The sequence below is a fragment of the Polypterus senegalus genome, chromosome 1 (genome assembly GCF_016835505.1).
Source record: "Polypterus senegalus isolate Bchr_013 chromosome 1, ASM1683550v1, whole genome shotgun sequence".
In the NCBI taxonomy this organism is placed as follows: Eukaryota; Metazoa; Chordata; class Cladistia; order Polypteriformes; family Polypteridae; genus Polypterus; species Polypterus senegalus.
Genome location: NC_053154.1, coordinates 127,693,712 through 127,714,744, shown reverse-complemented (window position 1 = coordinate 127,714,744; position 21,033 = coordinate 127,693,712). Strand labels below are relative to the sequence as shown.

General features: G+C 36.0%; 1 protein-coding gene across 3 annotated transcripts in view; it reads left to right on the top strand.

Moving 5' to 3' along the window:
- LOC120531795 (neprilysin-like) overlaps positions 1-21,033 on the top strand; it is a 132,716-nt gene that overhangs the window by 31,179 nt on the left and 80,504 nt on the right. For all 3 annotated transcript variants that reach the window (XM_039757545.1, XM_039757553.1, XM_039757562.1), the window contains exons 6-8: positions 7,103-7,198; positions 7,302-7,420; positions 11,401-11,466. In XM_039757545.1, the coding sequence (XP_039613479.1) occupies positions 7,103-7,198; positions 7,302-7,420; positions 11,401-11,466 (281 nt within the window). The remainder of the gene's footprint in view (positions 1-7,102; positions 7,199-7,301; positions 7,421-11,400; positions 11,467-21,033) is intronic.

Sequence of the window (21,033 nt, the reverse complement as noted above, 5' to 3'; positions counted from 1 at the left end):
TTACTGCTGCTAAAGAAACATACATTTTTACCATTATTTTAATTGTTTTGCTTTATAAGATTCAGAACACTTATCCAGCAGTAAAACAATAAAGAAATGCAAAGTGAACTAACAGATGATCAGCTAATCTGAATCCCATTTTCATACATGTGTCTATTATACAATGCCTGTTTCAATCTAATATTTGAAAATTGGGTGTTAGAAGTGTTGATTTTTGGTCTAGTTGCACACTTTCATAGTGAACTCAAAATAACAGAGAACCAGTGGCTTTGGAAATGTCTTGTGTGGCACAGTATGGGCTCTAACAAGACAAAATTAAACAATGGGTTTAACGGCAAGGAATGGCTTCTAATTAAGAAATTGCCTGAAGCAAAAACAGAGGAACAGAGACTCAGACCCCTGAGTTAGTTGGTCATCTGTTAACTTGTTTTCTTTTTTTTTTTGGCTTCGGGTTAAGGAAAAAGAAACAAGGGCTATGAATCTTAAAAGCAATTCAGTTATAATTAAAAAAAGAAGGACAACGAGTCTAGTGAATTAGCAACAGTAATTTGTGACTAAATAACTAAGTGGCCTGAAATAAAAACCTCTAGCCATTGTGGTTCTCCTGGATCTGATTTTGACATTATTGACTTAAATGAAGTTGGATTAAATGGGTTGAAAGGTTTCATTGGGTTAAAGAAACTGTATTACCATAATCCAATCATCCAGATGGTATTTGTAATACATTGAGAAGAAGTAGAACAAAAGGAAGACTTCTTTAAAGGATAAGTTTGGTATTTTTCAAAAGTTTTAAAAAAATTTGAAAGCTATTTCTTCACAATCATGGTATATATTAATTTGTCACTAAAATTGCTAAAGTGAGGTATACTTGCAGCTTAAAAATGACTTTAGGGTTCACAAATTCATAGGTAAATGAATACAATAACTTTATTACAACAGAATAGGCATGTGATCATTTAGCCAAATAGACATCATTGTAGACTGTATAAATGACACAGAGTGATTTAATTGTAAGCTCAGATTCCTTCTGTCTAAAGATTTCTTGTTCTTCCTTTTTTAATTTTGCAAATCTAAGTTTCTCTGATAGAACTAAGTGTGATTTATTGAACAAGTGTAATTTTGATGGACAGGTGTCTACCTTGTATACATTTCTGTCAGTAAAGACTCCAACTCTGGAGGTCCTTCAATAAATGGATGCAGCAATGAATGGATGGATTGATTGGCAATAATAAGCTGGTGAATAAGATTCACATGGCATCTGAAATGCTGCAGAAGCTAATGCTGTTCGGCTGTGTTTTTTTCAAGAAACACATATCTTCAAAAAGTAACTTAGGGAATATTTATATTCCTTTACTCTCCTATAAAACAGGTAATTGTGACCCTATCAGCACTAAGCTAGCTATTCTTTCCTTTATATTTCTAGTTTATCATCTACACCAAGGAAAAACTATAGTGCTAAACTTCTTGTTCTCCACCTTATGTTTTATGAAGTGGCTCTCTACTATTTATGAAAAACACTATAAGTAGCTAGGAAAGAGCCATATAAATGTAATTAATTATTATTATCCCATTCTAACCTTTAGATTTTAATTTTCTTATCAGTCATGTGAGTAAGTGGTCAGGTGATAAGAGATTGCTGATGACAAGGGCACCACCAGGATAACACAAGGTTCACTTCTTATGGTGCGAGAGAGAGACTTGCAGTAGCAGTAGCAGTTTTTGTTTTTTCTGATAGTATATGCAGCTGGGAGTTTGTCTTGGAGGCTGCCTGAAAAAATAGGTGGAAGCTCAGGGATTTAAGGAGTTCTAGCTTTGGCCTCTGTGGACCAAACAGAAGGCCAAATCTGACCCTAAAAGTGATTCTTGGGCTTGAAATAAAGAAACAAGAAGTGCAGAGACACAAGTGTTGTGGGTTAAACCACAGGAAAAAGAGAGGCCATGATCTAGAAGGAGAGACAAGATGTATACAAATGATTGTTTTTGGTGTGATTCCTGGTTAATAAGTGAGACATCCCACTAAATAGCCAGGGTTCAATATCTGTTTATGCAGTCCCAAAGAAGCAGGAGGGTTTAATTTCTTTTATTTTAGCTTGCATTTTGCCCTTTGCTTTGTGCATCCCTCCATTTTCTTTACATTCTGTGCCTGTTAATCAGAACCACTTAGATGTGTTGCTTGTTTGTTTTATCATCTTCCAAACATGTACTAATAATAAAACTGTCTACAAGCTAAAGTGGCACAAATAATATCAGAAATAAAAGAAAATTCTTTAATGTTGGCCTAGTTGGTAGTCTAGTAGAGTATCCATCCATCCATCCATCCATTTTCCAACCCGCTATATCCTATCTACAAGGTCACGGGGGTCAACTAGAGCCAATCTCAACCAACACAGGGCACAAGGCAGGAGACAAACCCTGGGCAGGGAGCCAGCCCACCGCAGGGCGCGCAAACATACACACACACACACGGGACAATTTAGGAGGTAGAGTATCATTCACAATTATTCACAAGCTTTGGATAACGTTAAACTAGAACATCTGCTGTTTATATCAGACTTTACATACTTCTTATAAGAAACTTCTTGCCAACAGATTGCTTTTTTATCGTATGATAAAATTCAGTCATATTGTAAAACATACTCTCGTTTGAGTGCACTTCCTGGCTATATACTAGAGGATTTTACTGGAAGTGGTTTTATTTATATTAAATATAAATATGTATTTATACATATTTATAAAAGATTTTGCAATATTTTAGCAAAAGTACATGTGTTTGAGACATTGTAAGCATTCAGCTGGATATCTGACATATGGACTTTGTGACACAAGTAAATTGTGATTATTTCATGAACATGACAGATATCTTAATATTATCTGCTGTTTGTTCAGCTTTGGTCTCTATTGAAGCTGATTGTGTCAGAAACTTTGTTACCTCTGTTGTTCATAAAAATGTGAGATTATGAATGTTTTCTTGGCCATTACTACAAACAACACAAGGTAAGTAACAAATAATAAAAAAAATATCTCTGGGTGGAGCATTCCTTTACACATGTCTTTACTTTCACCAACGTAAAACATTTGAAATGAGGTGCATACGGATTTATAATTAATATAAATTCAATTTTTATACCTAATTTTTATAATTGTGTTATTATTAAAATGTTTCAAAACCACAACAGAATTACTTAATTTACAAACATGTTTATTAATATGAACTGTTGGAATAAATCTAAGAAAGTATGATTTATTTTCTTTTTTTACTTTTTAAAGAGACGATCAACATTTTTTTTTACAGTTTTAGTAATGAGCAGTTCAAGAACACTAGTGCTAAAGCAAGGTCCAACATTCTGTTTCTAACTCTGCTAGCAGTGGTGTTATTTTTCCTTTTTTTGTTTTAATCTCCTGTGGTATGTTTTATTTACTGAACCCGAGAGACTTCAGTTGCAGTATAAGCATGAGTGGCAGAAAAAAGACACAGAAAGAAACAGAAAAGACAGCTAAAGTTTCATCCAAGCTTAAACAGGCCTCAAGTTCAAAGTTCTGTTTCTGTGATCCATTCATTGAGATAAAATGCCCAACAAAGCAAATCTTATTCATAGATGATTAACTCAGTGACATTTTACTTGTAGTTCCATATTTGAAATTGTTTAGAATAATGATATTGCAAGAACTAAGGAAATACTGATGTACTTTTGAACTGACAAATTAAAGTGAAACCTGTTTGAGGTGGTTTTCACAAATGAAGAGCATGCAGATATTATGTGAATATTATTCTTATAGTAATAGTGAAAGTAAGATTGACTAACTGTCTGTTCCCCCAAGCAAAATTTACCATTATTCTGACGTGCATTTCATACACATTTGTAATTTGTCTTTAAGTACATAACACTCCTTCGTTCATTTTTTTGTTTAGAAAATCTAATTTTACCTCTTACATAATAGGTCTTGATGTAAGATCCTTGCTTTGCTCTTTAAACGTTAGAATTGCTGCTCTTACATTTCAGGATGGTTTCAATCAGGATGCACTGACAAGCTGGAGAGGCTTAGAAGAGATAAGAGGGGTTGTGGTCTTTTAACAGACTTAATGCACATTGTGTTTATTTTTAGTGTGTTGTAGCTCCATATCATTTAATAATCATCTGAAACTTGCACTCCTTGAAGCCACTGCACATAGCCATAATGCAGGCCTTCATTAACACTAGAATTACCAGAGCCTACGAGAAAACACGTAAATCCGGCCAACCTTAAATCAGTTCGCACCTCTCCATCAGCGTCTTTTGTCCTGTAAATGTGCCGATTAAGACAAGCAGCAAGCAGCCTGCTGTTCCATCCCCCCACCGCCGCAGAATGTTCACAAAGTTCTCCCAGCTCATGCCTTGTTTGATTATCTGGGTGTGAACTGCTGGAGTTATAGAGTGGAAATAATAGATCGTTATTTGGAACACATGCATTTCATGTGTGTTTTCTGTTTCTACAGTAATCTGTGTAAACACATTATTAAAACAGAACTTTTTCATATTTTAGTAATAAATGTTACAAAATGTAGGCATAAACTATAGAATGTGTGAAGCCTGAAGTCCAAAGATCAAATAAACACTTTCACAAAAGGTTCAAGGATGATGCAACAGATTCTGTGGCGTAGTGGTAAGGTTTAAAGACTTATAATCTAGTTCGATCCTGACTGTCTCCTATGTTTACTGTTTTCAGCAGTGAGCTGCTCTTATTGCTAATATTATACAGTACACACATACATTTGGTTTGCGTCTGTAACAGACCGTGCACATTTATAGTACTGTACTTGTAAAAGTTACCTTTTTCACTTTTATTCTCTCAGTCACAATCACGATACATACTACTGCCCTAGGGATCTGACGCTGTTAGTTTTTATTTGAAACTGGGAATAACTGTAGATGTGAGTGGTGTTTTGAGGCAATGCAGCTGGGCATTCTCTGATCTGGAGGGATAAAAGCTGACACACAAACACTGGTGAATCTGCCTTCTTTGTATCTCACCGTTACTTTATTTTTTTTATTCAGTTTTATTGAGTGTTCCTGCTCACGCAGAATTAGTATGCACCTTATGGTTTATGATGTCAAAAAAAAAAACAGACGTAGGTATATATGATATTTGTAATTACTCATTTTTTGACCTTTTATGAGGTCAGTTCAGCACTATATGCAGTCATCAAATTCAAATGTTAACATTTCATACACACGCAAGGACAGTCCTTCCTATATTTATGACATGTGTACCCTTTCGCATTGCGCACACTTCTCTCTATGCTGTGGTTTCTATTACACACCTGAAAGGAAGAGACAATATATATTATGTTGTTTTATTGTTTTTTTTTAAACACTGTTTGTGTAACACTGGAGTTCTGTTTATTCATACCAATTGTTAAATTATATTGTGTTAAATTTTTAGTACATGCTTTATGTATATAATATTTAATGGAGTCTTGGAAAGTGAGAGGATGCCTGAGGAGTGGAAAAGAAGTGTACTGGTGCCAATATTTAAGAATATGGGGGATATGCAGGACTGTAGTAACTACAGGGGGATAAAATTGATGAGCCACAGCATGACGTTATGGGAAAGAGTAGTGGAAGCTAGGTTAAGAAGTGAGGTGATGGTTAGTGAGCAGCAGTATGGTTTCATGCCAAGAAAGAGCACCACAGATGTGATGTTTGCTCTGAGGGTGTTGGTGGAGAAGTATAGAGAATGCCAGAAGGAGTTGCATTGCGTCTTTGTGGACCTGGTGAAAGCATATAACAAGGTGCCTCGAGAGGAGCTGCGGTATTATATGAGGAAGTCAGGAGTGGCAGAGAAGTACGTAAGAGTTGTACAGGATATGTATGAGGGAAGTGTGACTATGGTGAGGTCTGCGGTAGGAGCGACGGATGCATTCAAGGTGGAGGTGGGATTAAATCAGGGATCAGCTCTTAGCCCTTTCTTATTTGCAATGGTGATGGACAGGTTGACAGACAAAATTAGACAGGAATCCCCGTGGACTATGATATTTGCTGATGACATTGTGATCTGTAGCAATAGTAGTGAGCAGGTTGAGGAGACCCTGGAGAGGGGGGATATGCTCTAGAGAGGAGAGTCATGAAGGTCACTAGGAACAAGACAGAATGCATGTGTGTAAATGAGAGGGAGGTCAGTGGAATGGTGAGGATCCAAGGAGTAGGGTTGGTGAAGGTGGAGGAGTTAAAATACTTGGGATCAACAGTACAGAGTAATCGGGATTGTGGAAGAGAGATGAAAAAGAGAGTGCAGACAGGGTGGAATGGGTGGAGAAGAGTGTCAGGAGTAATTTGTGACAGACAGATATCAGCAAGAGTGAAAGGGAAGGTCTACAGGACGGTAGTGAGAGCGGCTATGTTATATGGGTTGGAGACTGTGGCACTGACCAGAAAGCAGGAGACAGAGCTGGAGGTGGCAGAGTTAAAGATGCTAAGATTTGCATTGGGGGTGACAAGGATGGACAGGATTAGAAATGAGTACATTAGAGGGTCAGCTCAAGTTGGACGGTTGGGAGACAAAGTCAGAGAGGCGAGATTGCATTGGTTTAGACATGTGCAGAGGAGAGATGCTGAGTATATTGGGAGAAGGATGCTAAGGATAGAGCTGCTAGGCAAGAGAAAAAGAGGAAGGCCCAAGAGAAGGTTTATGGATGTGGTGAGAGAGGACATGCAGGTGATGGGTGTAACAGAACAAGATGCAAAGGACAGAAATATATGGAAGAAGATGATCCACTGTGGCGACCTCTACAGGGAGCAGCTGAAAGAAGAAGCTTTATGTATATAATTAAATGTAGTAAATTTTTTTAAAATATATTCATAATTTTGACTCATTTAAAATAGCTGACTAGTAAATGATGAGCTTGAAATTCAGTTACTTTAGTTAATCATTATTCCTGGTAATATGACAGCCCTATATTTAAAGATCTTGTCATGTTATCTGTAAAATTAACTATATTTCATTGTCAGAAATACAGATTGTGACAATACTAAAACAGCAATAAACTTAAAACAACACCAAATGTACATTAACATAATGTCTCTAAGTAATTTCAGCTGATGAAGCTTTCTGTTTTTTCTGGCAGCCACCATTGAAAAAAGAGGTGGATCTCCATTATTAGAACTGTTACCCAAAGTGTATGAGTGGCCTGTAGCAACTGATAACTGGGACAGCATCTACGGTAATGTTATGTTTCTGTAGGAGCTATAGGACCTCAATTATTAAAGTAGATATATGTCTGAAATCCTGTTTTGAACTAATAAAACTGTCTTTTGTTGTTTTAGGACCAAGATGGACACTGGAAGATGCAATTTCTACACTAAATTCAAAATATGGAAAACAAGTGCTAGTTAACTTTTTTGTAGGGATAGATGATAAAGACTCTAATGCACACATTATCCATGTAAGTTTGCAGTCAGAAATGTTGAATTTGAATAAATTTGAATCTGAATAAATGCCATAACTCTGTCAAAATATCTGAAGCATTTGTTTCAAGTTCAAAAATGACTTCAGGAGACTAGTAGTCTGTCAAAATTTGACTGCTATCTCTTTTACCTGGACCATTTGCCTTTTTCTCTAGGATTTTGATAGATGCTGCTGAATTAGTTCATTCAACTATACACTTGGTGTTTACACTGGCATAACTGGCATATGTATAACTGGGGAATGAGATTATAATGTGTTGTATTTCCTTCACACAAAGATGATGGATAATGAAGTCGAGTCTTGGCCTCTAATGAATCTTTACACAAAAATAACCTTCTGCTTTGCCTGTAACTTTAGCAAAACATTTACAAATGCTCACAGCAGAATTACAAGTGTTGAAACAAACTCATAGTGTTAAGACCTTAGAAGTATATAGTTTAGCATCATCAGTTGTAACCGTTTTAGTTATATTTTATGTAGATTTATGAAAATTAAAAAGAGCAATCGCATTATCCTAGATCTTGTGAAATGCAACTTTTGATATCATCTAATTTGTAAAAAGTTCCTCTCTCCATAATCCTTTGCTTATTGTGTTTAAGCCAATTTCACACCCATTTACTGTATATGGTGTGATTTGAATTCCCAGATCTGTTAGTTCAACAAATACCTGTACTTTACTGATCTTTTTATACTGACTGTTCCCATGCATTTTTCCACTATACAGTTAAAGCTTTCTTATCTTTAGTTATGTAATTTAAAATCATTTTTTATATGACATTTTGCAGCTTTAAATCTTTAATAGTTTATAGGGGATTATACAGTATATGTAATCACACATTTTCTGAAGTACTTTAGAATATATATCCATTTACCACATTTTATTTGATTTCAGCCTTACATCTACAAATGACTGGATACTTAATACTTAATAGTTCCTAGTCACTTGGTAGTCAAATTATTCAAACCTTAGACTATTGGAGAAATATGAAATAAGACCATTTAATTCCCTGTTTTCACCTTTACTGTTTCTAATATACCTTATCTCTTCCCCAACAGTCTGTCATTTATTAAAATAGAGCAAAATCTATAAGTGGCAGCTTTTGTATTTTCAGAATAACTTCCTTTTAGCTTTCCTAATATCCTTTTTAATGATTACGCTCATGTGCTTACGAGTTATACAGCTACTTTTTGTTCTGTAATTTTTCTTAGATCCTTATTTTTCCAATGCAGATTGTTTTAGAAATTCATAGTTTTTCCAGTATTTCAGGATGAACTTGTCCTGCATTGTATGTAGTATGTTTTTAAAGTTTATTCTCTGCTCTTCAGCTGTCTCCATAATTAAAAGTTTGTCCCACCATGCGCTTTCAAACTGAGTTAAATCTGCTCGAATTTAAGTTGGTAAAATTAATTACAGTCTTGATTTTCATATATTTGCTTGGCCAAAATATTATGAAACTTATTATGTAATGATTATTAGATGTTAATGGTTGGATTACCAGTACCCCCAGAATTTTGTCCTGATCATTACTAAATAATACATCTAGATACTAGGCTTATCATCTTACTGTTTTTAACTTAGTCCTTTTAAAATGTTGACTGATCTTTTGCAGGTCTCTGCTTTTTGTAGGAAATTCCCCATTAATATTTGGGATTTAAAGTTGCATATTACATCCCCTTTAAATGGTCTCTTTTTGTTATTCTTAAAAGGTTGCACATTAACATTATTTGCATTGGGAGATTTTTCTCTCCCAATGTCAGGTCATAATGCTTGCTGCTTCCTAGTTAAATCCACGTGTCCTTGGTAAGGTGTGGCTCATCTGCTGTACGAAGAAGACTTATAATTGAAACCTCCTTTATGTAAATAGCCATGCCCCATCTTTTTGATTTTGCTTTTCATTTCTAAATAATGTGTTTATGTTTATACTACCATCATCCTCATCATTAGTATTTCCAGCATTCTGTTACCGCTGTTACATAACTGTTAACTCAAATTATTCAAAACTTTCTCCAGATTTTCAGGTGAAAAGGTAGAAATAATTTCATTTGGTAGGGTTACTGCATTGGCAAAAAATTATACTAACTTCTTTACAGTATTCTGTTGCTGTTATATTGTTGTAAGCTCTGCTGTAATGAAAATCAGCTATACATGTTTTTTCAAATTGTATAGCCCGCAGTTAAATTTATCTGCTGCTTTTGTTAAAATTAATTCCTTTTATTTGGAAACAAAACATTATAACAAAACACAATTCAATCAAACAAATGAGCATAACATAGCAAGTATAACGATATTGTTTGAAAACAATCCAGAAAGAAAACCACATTCAGCCCCCACCTGACAAAGGCAGCAATGTAAATGGAGAACCCTGTCTTAAATTGTTCTTTGTATATGGCAAAACATCAAGTAGAATTAAAAAAGTTTAACATGGGCCAGGCCTGTTTCCTTTACAATTATGTAAATGAGGTCTTTCCAAATGCTGAAAAAGGTTTTGAATAAATCCTTGTAAACAGAATTTGATTTTTATTTTCTAATTTAAGATAATATAAACATCACTTTCTCACTGATTTATAGAAGTTTGATTAGGATCCTTCCAGTTGAACAAAACAAATCTTTGTTCAAGTAGTGTGGCATAGGATATTTTTCATCGCACAATTTTATCCCATCTGTTACCACTCCACATACTGCTGTTAAAGCATTAGGGGTGGATTATAAATCCAAAGCTATCCAAGAGATATACAAAAAAATTTCCACAAAATAGTTCAAGTGCAGGGCATCCCAAAAACATGTGGCCCAGCAATACAGGCATCTGATGACATCACTCATAAGTTGGATCCTTCCATGAGTATGATTTAGACAATTAATAAGACACATGCGACTGATGAAAATTTTTTAGAAGTATAAAGTGCTTGGCCCATATTGAATTAGAATGTATGATATAAATGGCAGAATTTCATTCCTTATTTCTCTTTCGCTTCAGTTCCAAAAATCAGTAAAGGGTTGTCATTTTGTACATGCTTGCAAATTTAAGAGAATGTGTAAACATTTTACAGTTATTGATTAATTGACATGGCTGTCTTACAATCTCTCTCACACACTTTGTCTCATTAACCTTCTCTCTTTCTTTCTGACTACACAATTCTTGTCATTAAATTATATATTTCCTGACCACTTTTTCCCAAATGGGTTATTGAAGAAAAGTTTTATATATGATGTTCAGTTTTTGAAAATAGAGGCAATATGTTTTCGAATTTATCCTTATGTGAGCAAGATATATGAACAAGATACAGTATGTGAGCACTAGGACTCTAGGATACTAATATAACTTGGTACAGGGGTACTGATACATGACCCCCTTGAATAGTTTTTTCATAATAGTTTAATAATCAAATTATATTTTTCTGTTGTTATTTCAAATTTTATACAGGATTTTTCTCTTTTACATCTAAAGAGACAGTTTATTTCATGAGGTAAGGAAGATATATTTGTATAAAATCATAATAAGCAAAATTGGGAGTAAAGCATCAAGGCACTCTTATTACTAAAACACGGCTCCTTTTTATAAACTTGAATGTAAACACTAGCATTGAGGTAAATTAAACACTGGAATTTGCCTCTCATTAAAACACAAAAACAGCAGACACAGTAATCCTCCAACATCAGTTTTAGTAGGCTCCAATGCAGTATATCCTAACTGGAGAAAAAAAAAATAATTTGACAAAGCAAATTCTAACAGTGTGGTTAATATTTGCTTTGGTTAGTAATCTGTACAATTAAAATATATAATAGGTAAAATTCCTACACTTGAAATGAATGCAGTAAGTTAATCAAAAGGTGTTTGTAAAATTGAATATACAACATGTAAATATTAATACACATTTATTTTTTATTTTACATGTAATATTCACTATATGTACAATATTAATATGTGTTTTTGTCTATATGTGCTTTTTTTTTAATAGTTTGATCAACCCAGCCTTGGTCTTTCATCTCGTGACTATTATGAATGTACTGGCATCTATGAAGAGGTAAGGCTTTTTTTTTTTCAAAGTTAAATGTCTTGTTCTAGTATAGTTTATCAAGTGTGCTAAACTTCCTGAAACATTTTTATTGTAGTAATGCTTAGTATTAAAAGAAAAATATAATCTATACTAATAAAAGGCAAAGCCCTCACTGACTGACTGACTGACTCACTCACTCACTGACTCAACACTAATTCTCCAACTTCCCGTGTAGGTGGAAGGCTGAAATTTGGCAGGCTCATTCCTTACAGCTTACTTACAAAAGTCAGGCAGGTTTCATTTTGAAATTCTACGCGTAACGGTCATAACTGGAACATACTTTCATCCAAATATACGGTTATAGCCTGCAGCTCGGTCGTCGTGTGATGTGGAGTTGTGCCTGCCCATATAAGTCCGTCCGTCAGCAGCTATTCAATAGACACGCTGCTGCTAAATATTCACGGGTGAAGGGCTGTTCTTATACAAACGAAGATGAGATGGTCAGGCACAAACTCAGCGAAAGTGTGAGAGAAACTTTTAAGTGCAGAGTCTTAGCTAACATTAAATAAAGCCGTGGACATCGCAAGATCGCACGACATAGCACAAGCACAGCTGAGAACCTTCAGTGTATGTACTCCAAGCGGCTCACGTGAACTGACTTTGCAGGACTGGGAAAGGTAAACCCGTGGATGCAGTGTGTGATGTAACAACCCTCTGACGCTGAACAAGCCTTTTGTACACATATCAATAGGAAAGCAAGGCGTGAAGCTTAAGTTTAAATTACATTCATAGACATGCTGCCGCTAAGTATTCGCAGGCAAATCCACAACTTAATATCGGGAATGCCTGTTAAGCATCTTAGATTCACGACTACCGATTTGGGCAGTGATCACTTCGATGAATGAAACCTGTTCAAAAAACGCATTACACAATTGAGAAGGCAGCAAAAGAATATGAAGCGAGTGACACATACAAGCATATTCATAAGTGCAGCTACTGCGGAAACAAAGCATGGTGTAAACCTTAAGTTTAAATTAAGTTCATAGACAGGCTGCCGCTGGCATTTGACATGCCTACAACAAATACAATATTCACAAGATACAAGTATAATGAGAAGGCGCAGGGTATAAACAAGACTTTTGATCACTTTGTAGCAAAAATTAAATTCGCTGTAACGGAGTTAAAATTGCTGGTGAAGGACTATGCTTATGCAAATGAATAGGAAAGCAGGATGTAAAGCTTAACTCTAAATTAGGTTCGTAGACACGCTGCCGCTGGCGTTTGTCATGCCTAAGACGAATACGATATTCGCGAGATAGATCGCACTAGATAGCACAAGCATGGCTGAGAAGCTTCGATGCATGTACTCCGAGCGGCTCATGTGAACTGACTTTGTTCTGGCTTTAACTACTGTGAAATAAATAGACATAAACTGGAAGCATGAGTCTGTGCCTTTTAATAATCTCGAGAGAGAAACATAGTGGCAGCATAGGTGACGGAACTGCGCCGAAAGTCACGCCAGTTTGCTGTTAAAAGTTCAGGACGCGGAGATGCTCACACGAAAGGAAAATGGAGGGTCTGAGACTGCCGCTGACATTAAACCTTGATGCTAAAGACCTGGCGAAGTCATGGAGAACATGGAAGGACGAGTTCAGATTATTAACAGAACTTGCAATGCTGGAGGCAGAGGAAAACACTAAGGTCAGATTATTCCATTATCTTATTGGAGGGAGCGGCAGAGAATTGGGTCAGGCACTGACAGGTGATATAACAACTAATGAGTAAACCATGAGCTTGATGATACGTAAATTTGATGAACATTACAACCCGAAAATAGACAAAACTGTAGAGAGGTACAGATTTTTTTTCAAGAAATCAGGCAAGGGGAGAAAATATAGATGACTGCGTCACAGATCTGAGAATGTTAGCAGGCACATGCAATTTCGGGGAGATTAAAAGTTCCCTTATACGTGACCGAATTGTGTGCAAAACCAATGATGCAAGTTTAGAGAGGTGCATACAAATATGCAGAGCCACAGAACTGTCGAAGGAGAACAGCAGAACAGTCACATGAGGTTCTCTATTCTATACTTCTCCCGGTGCGTCTCTCTAAACCCTCTGTGCGGGAACATTATCATAAGGCTTAACAATCCTATTGTTACACCTTCTACGTGCACCCAACCATCCTTATTACGGAGTCTTCCTTGCTGTACCACTGGCTGCTTCTGACCATTCACCTTCCAAGCTCTTTATTCTCACTTCTCACTTTTCCGCTCCTTTGCTGTCTTCTCCCTTTTCGTTCAAAATACTCGCCTCCTTGCCTTTAGCGATTTGAATAGTGAACACTTCAATGAATGAAACCTGTTATCTTTACAACGGTTGACAAACACGGAATGTAACTTGAACACAACACGTCCTACAAATACGAACCTGATTGAAAGACATAATGATAATCAAATCCTTGATGACAGAAACATTCATAACAGTCACAAAACAATTACATTGACAATCAGGTTATGTTATTTTTAAAATGTTTCCTTTTCTTTTTCATAAATTCTTTAACACACTACTTCTCCACTGCGAAGCGCGGGTATTTTGCTAGTGCAAAATAAATCTATAGTGTGCAGTGTTATTTCTTTAGGGCTTGAAACACAATTAGACATATTTTTTTTAGAAAGAAAGAGAGCTTTGTAAATCTTTTGAAAGTTTGCATCTCACGTTTAAAAGAAAGGTTTGTATTTAGTTACCACTTCAGATGAAGGAAAATTAGTCTCAATGGCGTCCTGAAACAGATATCACTCTAAATATATGAGTGTAGAATTAAGGAAAACTTTTACAGGAAATTTCAGAACAGATCAGTCCAAACAAACAGACCAAAATTATTATAGTTTTGTTCATTTATATTAGTTTTAATTTCTATATTTTTTCTGACCTTACTTGGAAATTCAGTTTAGTTTTAGTTTTCCTTCATTGTGTAATTTTAATTTACTTTTCATTTCACAGAGACATTTCTATTTTATTTTTAAATATATTAATTTCAGTATTAGTTTTAGTAATTATGGTATGGTTAAAGAGCTACTATGGAGTATAGTTTTTTTTTTGTCACAATCAGACAGAACTGTACACTTAACAGGTTTGGCTAAAATATGAGTTTACTACACTACATGGTTTACTGTCTGGTTTTGTTTTCGTCTGATAAAAATAAACATGATCAAAAACAGATATTAAATATGAACAATTTTAAACAATTTTATATTTTTTAAAATATTTTCTATGTCATTTGTGCTGAACAAATGTACACTGACTGTTAGCACTTTTCATCTTTACTTGCCCAGAATGGTCCAATTTGTGATGAAAATTATGTGAATTTAAGGTTTGAGGATTTTTTACTAAATATTTACAGCAAGCAACATATCCTGCTCCAAGAAAATGTGCTTATAATTAATGCCTTCAATATTACATTAAAAACAATTTGAATACTGGGCTTTGTTATTTTCAACCTCATCTCAGGCATATACAATTTATAGACAGAACTTTGTCACCTACAGGCCTGAAAAGATATCAGAAATCAGAAAATAGATTCTACTGTGTTCTGAAAGATATGATCAGGAAAATCATGGGAGTTTAGGAAAAACAGAGCTCTTAGGCTGAATCAGTGTGCAGACCCCACCTACCTGTATTAAGGGAAGTAGTGTTAAGGTTAAGGGTAGTATGACTTGAATAGCCCATGCATAAGAACAGTAAATCCTTAACGAACAGAGTAGAGCAGGTAATAGGAGTATGGACAGCCACAAAACAACAGAAAAAGATTATGAACAATATATAAGTTTTCTAAACCCACTTATGCAGAGCAGGTTAATGTTAAGGACAAAAAGAGTATGATATTTTAAGAGAGAGAGAGCATTTGAAAGGAGGACAGATATTTTAAAACATAATTCTGCTGCCTGATTATTTTCATAATACAGTGGAATCTCGGTACACGTACGTCTCGGTACACGTACAAATCGATTTACGACCAAAAAGTTTGCAAAACTTTTGCCTCGGTTCACGATCACACACTCGGTATATGAACAAGCTAGTTTCCCTTTCGGTTTGTACGTGTTCAGTCTCTCCCTGTGCATTTCCTGTGCAGCGAGTGAGCGAGCAAGAGAGAGAGAGAGAGCGCGACACACACAGGCCTGCGAGAGAGGCACACACACGCACGCGCGAGAGAGAGAGAGGCATACATACACACACACACACAGGCGTGCGAGAGAGAGGCACACAAAGGCGCGCGAGAGAGAGGCGCACACACACACAGGCGCGCGCTAGAGAGAGGCACACACACACAGAAGCGTGCTAGAGAGAAGCACACACACACAGGTGCTCCAGGCTCACGAATGATGAGAGACACACGCACATGAAAGAGAGAGCAAGTGAGAGAGGGAGCGCTGGACGCATAAGGAAGAAAAGGCTTGTTTTTGTTTTCAGTTCTGTTTACAGCGATTGGCTCATAGCATGCATTGTACTTTTCTTGGTGGTTTATTAAATTACGAATTTTTCAAATGTTCATTTTTTTCCCTGTGCTTAAAACTCATTAAAAAAAAACTGTTTTTAGCGAGCGGTTCCAAGCACTATAGCACAAACTATTGCAGTGTTAGTTTTCTCTGTTGTTCAAGGTTTTCTCAGTGTTATTCATTGTTTTTACATTTAGTTTACTCTTCTCTTACTCTTACGCATTCTATGGTATAAACTATATTTGTCCTTAAAAAGTAAAAAAATATATATTTACATACAGTTCGTGCGGTCTGGAACGGATTAATTGTATTTACATACAATCCTATGGTGGAAATTGCTTTGGTTCACGACCAAATCGGCTTACGACCAGAGTTTTGGAACGAATTATGGTCGTTAACCGAGGTTCCACTGTATCAGGTATTTTGTGCTATGAATGTAAACTTAAAAAAGATAATAAATACAGAATAAGTACAAAAACACTTTAGTAGGTTATTTTTTCACCAATTGGCAGACTGTATTCACCTATCTACCTGTAGTTCTGAAGAGACATTGCCAACTCAGAAATTTTACAAGGTTTGTATCGTTTCATTGTTAAATGACCTTTTTAAAGCAAAAGTGATAGTCAGCAACAATATGGTAATCATGCTTTTGTGCTGTTTGTCCAATCATTTGCTCTTTGGACTCATAATTCCAACAGACTGAGTTAAAATTCCAGCCTAGTCACAATGTGTTTAGAATTATACATTATTCTATGTATCTGCATTGGGTTTTCCTCCAGGTACTCTGGCTTTCCTGCTGCATCTAAAAGACATACATATTGAATTATCTTTAATTCTAAACTGGTCCTTTATGAGTGAGTGGGGATGTGTGAGAAAAGGCTCACTGTAGTGGTCATGCATTTCATTCAGGTTTGCTTACATCCTGTGCCCAGAGAAGCTCTTTTTGTCAGTGTCTGTGGGTTTCAAAAATTAATAGGTCAACTGGCAGTTAGCATGTACATGAGTACATACATTGAGATACATGCCAAATAGACTTTCAATCCAGTATAACTTTTTGTATGTAATTTTTTTCTTTCAATGTTTCTACATGTACAGCATATGGCTAAGACTGTCAATAATTTTATTAAGACTTCTGCATTTTTCCCCACTGATTTTCCATATCTTTAGCTATTTAATTCTCCCTGTCTGCTATCTTAAGAGAAAGTTTTTCCAAAACAAGAGAACCAAGCTCAAAAATAAAGAGGCAAAACCATGCAGTTGAGCATGTTTTCATACTGTTTTGTGCATGTTATTTGTTTTCTCAGATTATTCATCTAAGTTGTGCTTGATATGATAACATGAGTTTGAAGACTCATAAGATCATTGGCTCTTCCGAATTTGATGGAAAATAGTACTTACTTAAGTTGTCATATGTTTCTTGGCTATATCGTATATTTGATACTTTATTTTTTGTGCAGTTAAATACATATTTATTTGTGTGTTTTTAGAATTATTTTCCAGTACTGTGCTGTTAACTTTTACTCACAAGGAGCTAGCAATTGCTGATGGGTGACAAGTTGGTAGGTCTAGCCACCCAATTATGTGTTAGCAACTTTCAGTACAGTTATCTTAGTGAAATGACTCCTTTTGGAGCCCAACTGATTAGGATCAAGAAATCAGCTCTGGGAAAGAAGAGACCTGACAGAACATTGAAGTTTTTGGATAGAAATAGAGGAGAGAAACTAGAATTTATCTGTTATGGAAAAAATCTCCAAAAGAAAAGAAACTCCACAAAAATGAAGTTTTGGGGACCATCCCCGTATATTATCCTGCGGACAAATGAAAGCAAAAAGAAGTAAATTGATCAAAAGTACTTGAAATGAGTAACAGTTGACAAAATTGTTGTGACAAAATGGTGTTAATATAGGAATTTAATTATGGGAACAGGAAGTGGTTGGCAGGAAATGACGTTGTAATCAGGAACCAGAAACAGAGTCATTATGGAGGAAACAGAAGTGATGTCTATGGGGTTAACCGGAAGTGATGCCATACGGAGTCGCCGTTAGTGTTGTTGTGGTGGCCATTTTGAAACCCGTAAATAGCACCGATTATGTTTCTTCTGTTTTCCTGTTGGGAGATAAGGTTCAGGTAAGTACCACGTGGTAATCCTTTATGTAACCTTTGGCCTTTTTGACTGCCTCCCAATTGCAAATGTGTGACACTGTCTACTTGAGACAGCTCAAATATGAGCTTTTTAAAAAGTGGAGTTGCTAGGCCCTGTTTGAACATATTAGGAAAACTGCCTGTTTAGAGGGAGGTGCAGATGATGTGTGTCACTGTAGAAATGAGTGATGGAGGGATAGTGTGGTTGAGATGTGAGGTGATGAGGTCAAGTGGAAAGGTGAAGGGGTGACTAGAGATGAGGTTGGAATCAGACAGTGGTAAGAAAGTGGAAAATGTTGCAGAGTGTTCAGAATGAAGCAGACTGAGTGATGGGGTGAGGAGAATTGACCACTGATGACAGCCACCTTTGAGGTTGGAGGTGGAGGTGGCAGTTGGTTGAGGAGAGATGTGAAGGTAAAGAACAAGCTAGGAACATCAGTGATATTGCTTAATCTGCTCTGAAAGAAAGTTACTTTAGCATTGATATCAGCAGAAGACAAAGGAAGATCGGAGAGAGAGATACTTATCTGGGTCAGCCCTGGACTTTGACTTCGTCCTTTTCCCTTTAGTTGTCATAAGCTCAGCCCATAGACTGCATTAAGCTTTAGATAGTCATGGACAGGATGGTTTTTCACATCCGGAATGTAGGACAGAAGATAAACATGAAGACAAAAATGGGCACAGGGTGTCAGTAGCAGGATTGATATCTAGAGAAGGAGAGTAGAGAAGAATACGGAAGAGAAACAGAAGGATGAGAGTGAACATGACAACAGAATGATGCCATAGGACAAATGGCAGTTGGAGAAGAGGGAAGAAGCAGAGAGAACTGAATGAAAAAGTGGTGAGATGCGTATAATGTTGTAACAGTTGCATTTGTGGGCTTGTAGTTCTGTGAGAGAATAAGGTGCAAACGCTTACCAGCATAGGTGAGCTATGGAGCTGTATCAGATTGTAAAAGGAAAGAAGAGAGAAGAAGTCTGTAGTAGAACTGTCCAACTGGATATGCTGTTCTGTAATGATTAGAATTGAGTTGCTATCTTCAGGGATGAAGGAAAGCAAAATATATCCAGCTTGCAGTACCTCAGCAGAACTGGAGGGCAATAAAGAACAATAATGTTCATGTTAATAGGGTAGGAGACTGTGATTGCATGGTACTCAAAGATGGCATTTATGAATACAGTAACCAAGAATGTGAATCTCCAATTCTTGGAAATTATCATGCTTGTCCCCCATCTCCTTCAAGTTGAATGACAGAAATGAAAGAATTTGAAGCTGAAGGAAAGCGCTATTGCTGTAGCTGTATTTTCTAGATGGATCCATGTCCAGGCATTAAGGTTAGTTATGTTTTCAAGTTGATATGACATATTTTGGAACATATTTAAGTTTATTCAAAATTTAGTATTCTTTTAAACTAATATTTGAAAAAAAGATTCTCAGTAGCCATTATTAATAAAAAGTAGCCAGAATATCCCAAAATAAAGGTTTTATTGCCAAAATATCCATAAGGTAGATGTGTATTACAAAACAAGTAAAAGTAGTCATAATTACAAATACTGTTCTGCATCTTTGACATCCTGAATTAGAAGGATAATATGTATATTATGTTAGAGTGGCATGTTAAGTTAAAAAAATGTACTGTCCCCATTACTTACTAACATCTCTGGCCTCTTCCTTGCACCAGTTGAGCTCTTACCAACACCTCTTCTCACTATCCCAAGCTCAGTGGATTCTAAGCCAATTGCAACTTTTTTTGATCTTTCAAGACCATTTTTGGTCCTTTCTGAAATTGCATTGGGATCAGGAATAGGTCAGAATTTAGCTAAACCTCCAGCTAAAGACCCCCGGTGTTCCTACATCCCTAGATCTACTATCACCATGTTATGTATTGCACTGACAAAGTGTTTTTTGTAGTTTTCACCTAGCTATGTTTCATTTCACATATCAAAGTCTTGAATGTCAATGTTTGTAATATGCAGCAGTATTCTGACACCAGTAGTACTAATTTGGCTGTCAACTTCAGGATGGCAAGTTCAGGGGTTATGCTTTAGCATGTATGTTTTTTTTTGTTTTACTTTACGTGACAGCTGGTGTCCATATTATGCTTATTGACTTATATGTAATAGCACATAACAAGTAGCCTTCTGTACATCCTTAAACTGTATATTTTCAGGTTCCTTATCATTCACTTGAGAAGTGTCAATTATACTGACAGCTGGGGCATCTTACTTATTTTAAAGTGTAAATTTCTATATACTGATTCCTTATATACTAAATGCTTATATGCTTTCTTGATGAGTCATATAATGAAAACTGGACTTTAAACTTGTTTTTTTTAAATTTTTTTATAATCATTCCATACAAATCAATCAGTTTTTACAAAAAGTAGGATTGAGAAAAAGTCAACCCCCACACCTGAGAGAGAGAGCATGGCAAACGGAGTAAAACTTAAAGCTTGTAAACATACCTAAATTGATGAGTTTGATAAGCCAATGGAGATGAATGGAGAAGAAACAGAGATGCAGAGATAATTGCTTCCTCTGTGCTTTAAGAGCTTATTCTAAAATATTACTGATTAGATCCTGCCATGTTTTGAAAAAAATCTGTACAGATCCTCTAACCGAGTATTTGATTTTTTCCAATTTCAAATAGTATAAAACATCAGTTTCCCACTGACTTAAAAGAGGAGAGTTAGGATTCTTCCAGTTTAGCAAAATAAGTCTGGGTGCCAAAAGTGTTGTGAATGTAATCACAGTTTGTTTGTCCTTCTCCACTTTAAACCCATCTGGAAGAACCCCAAACGGAGCTGTTAATGGGTTAGGAAGGATTGTGAGACCAAGGCTGTCTGAAAGGTAATTAAAAATTTTGGTCCAGAATGATGTTAATTTGGTACAGGACCAAAACATGTGACCCAGTATGGCTGGGACTTGATTGCAGCGTTCGCAGGTTGGATCTTACC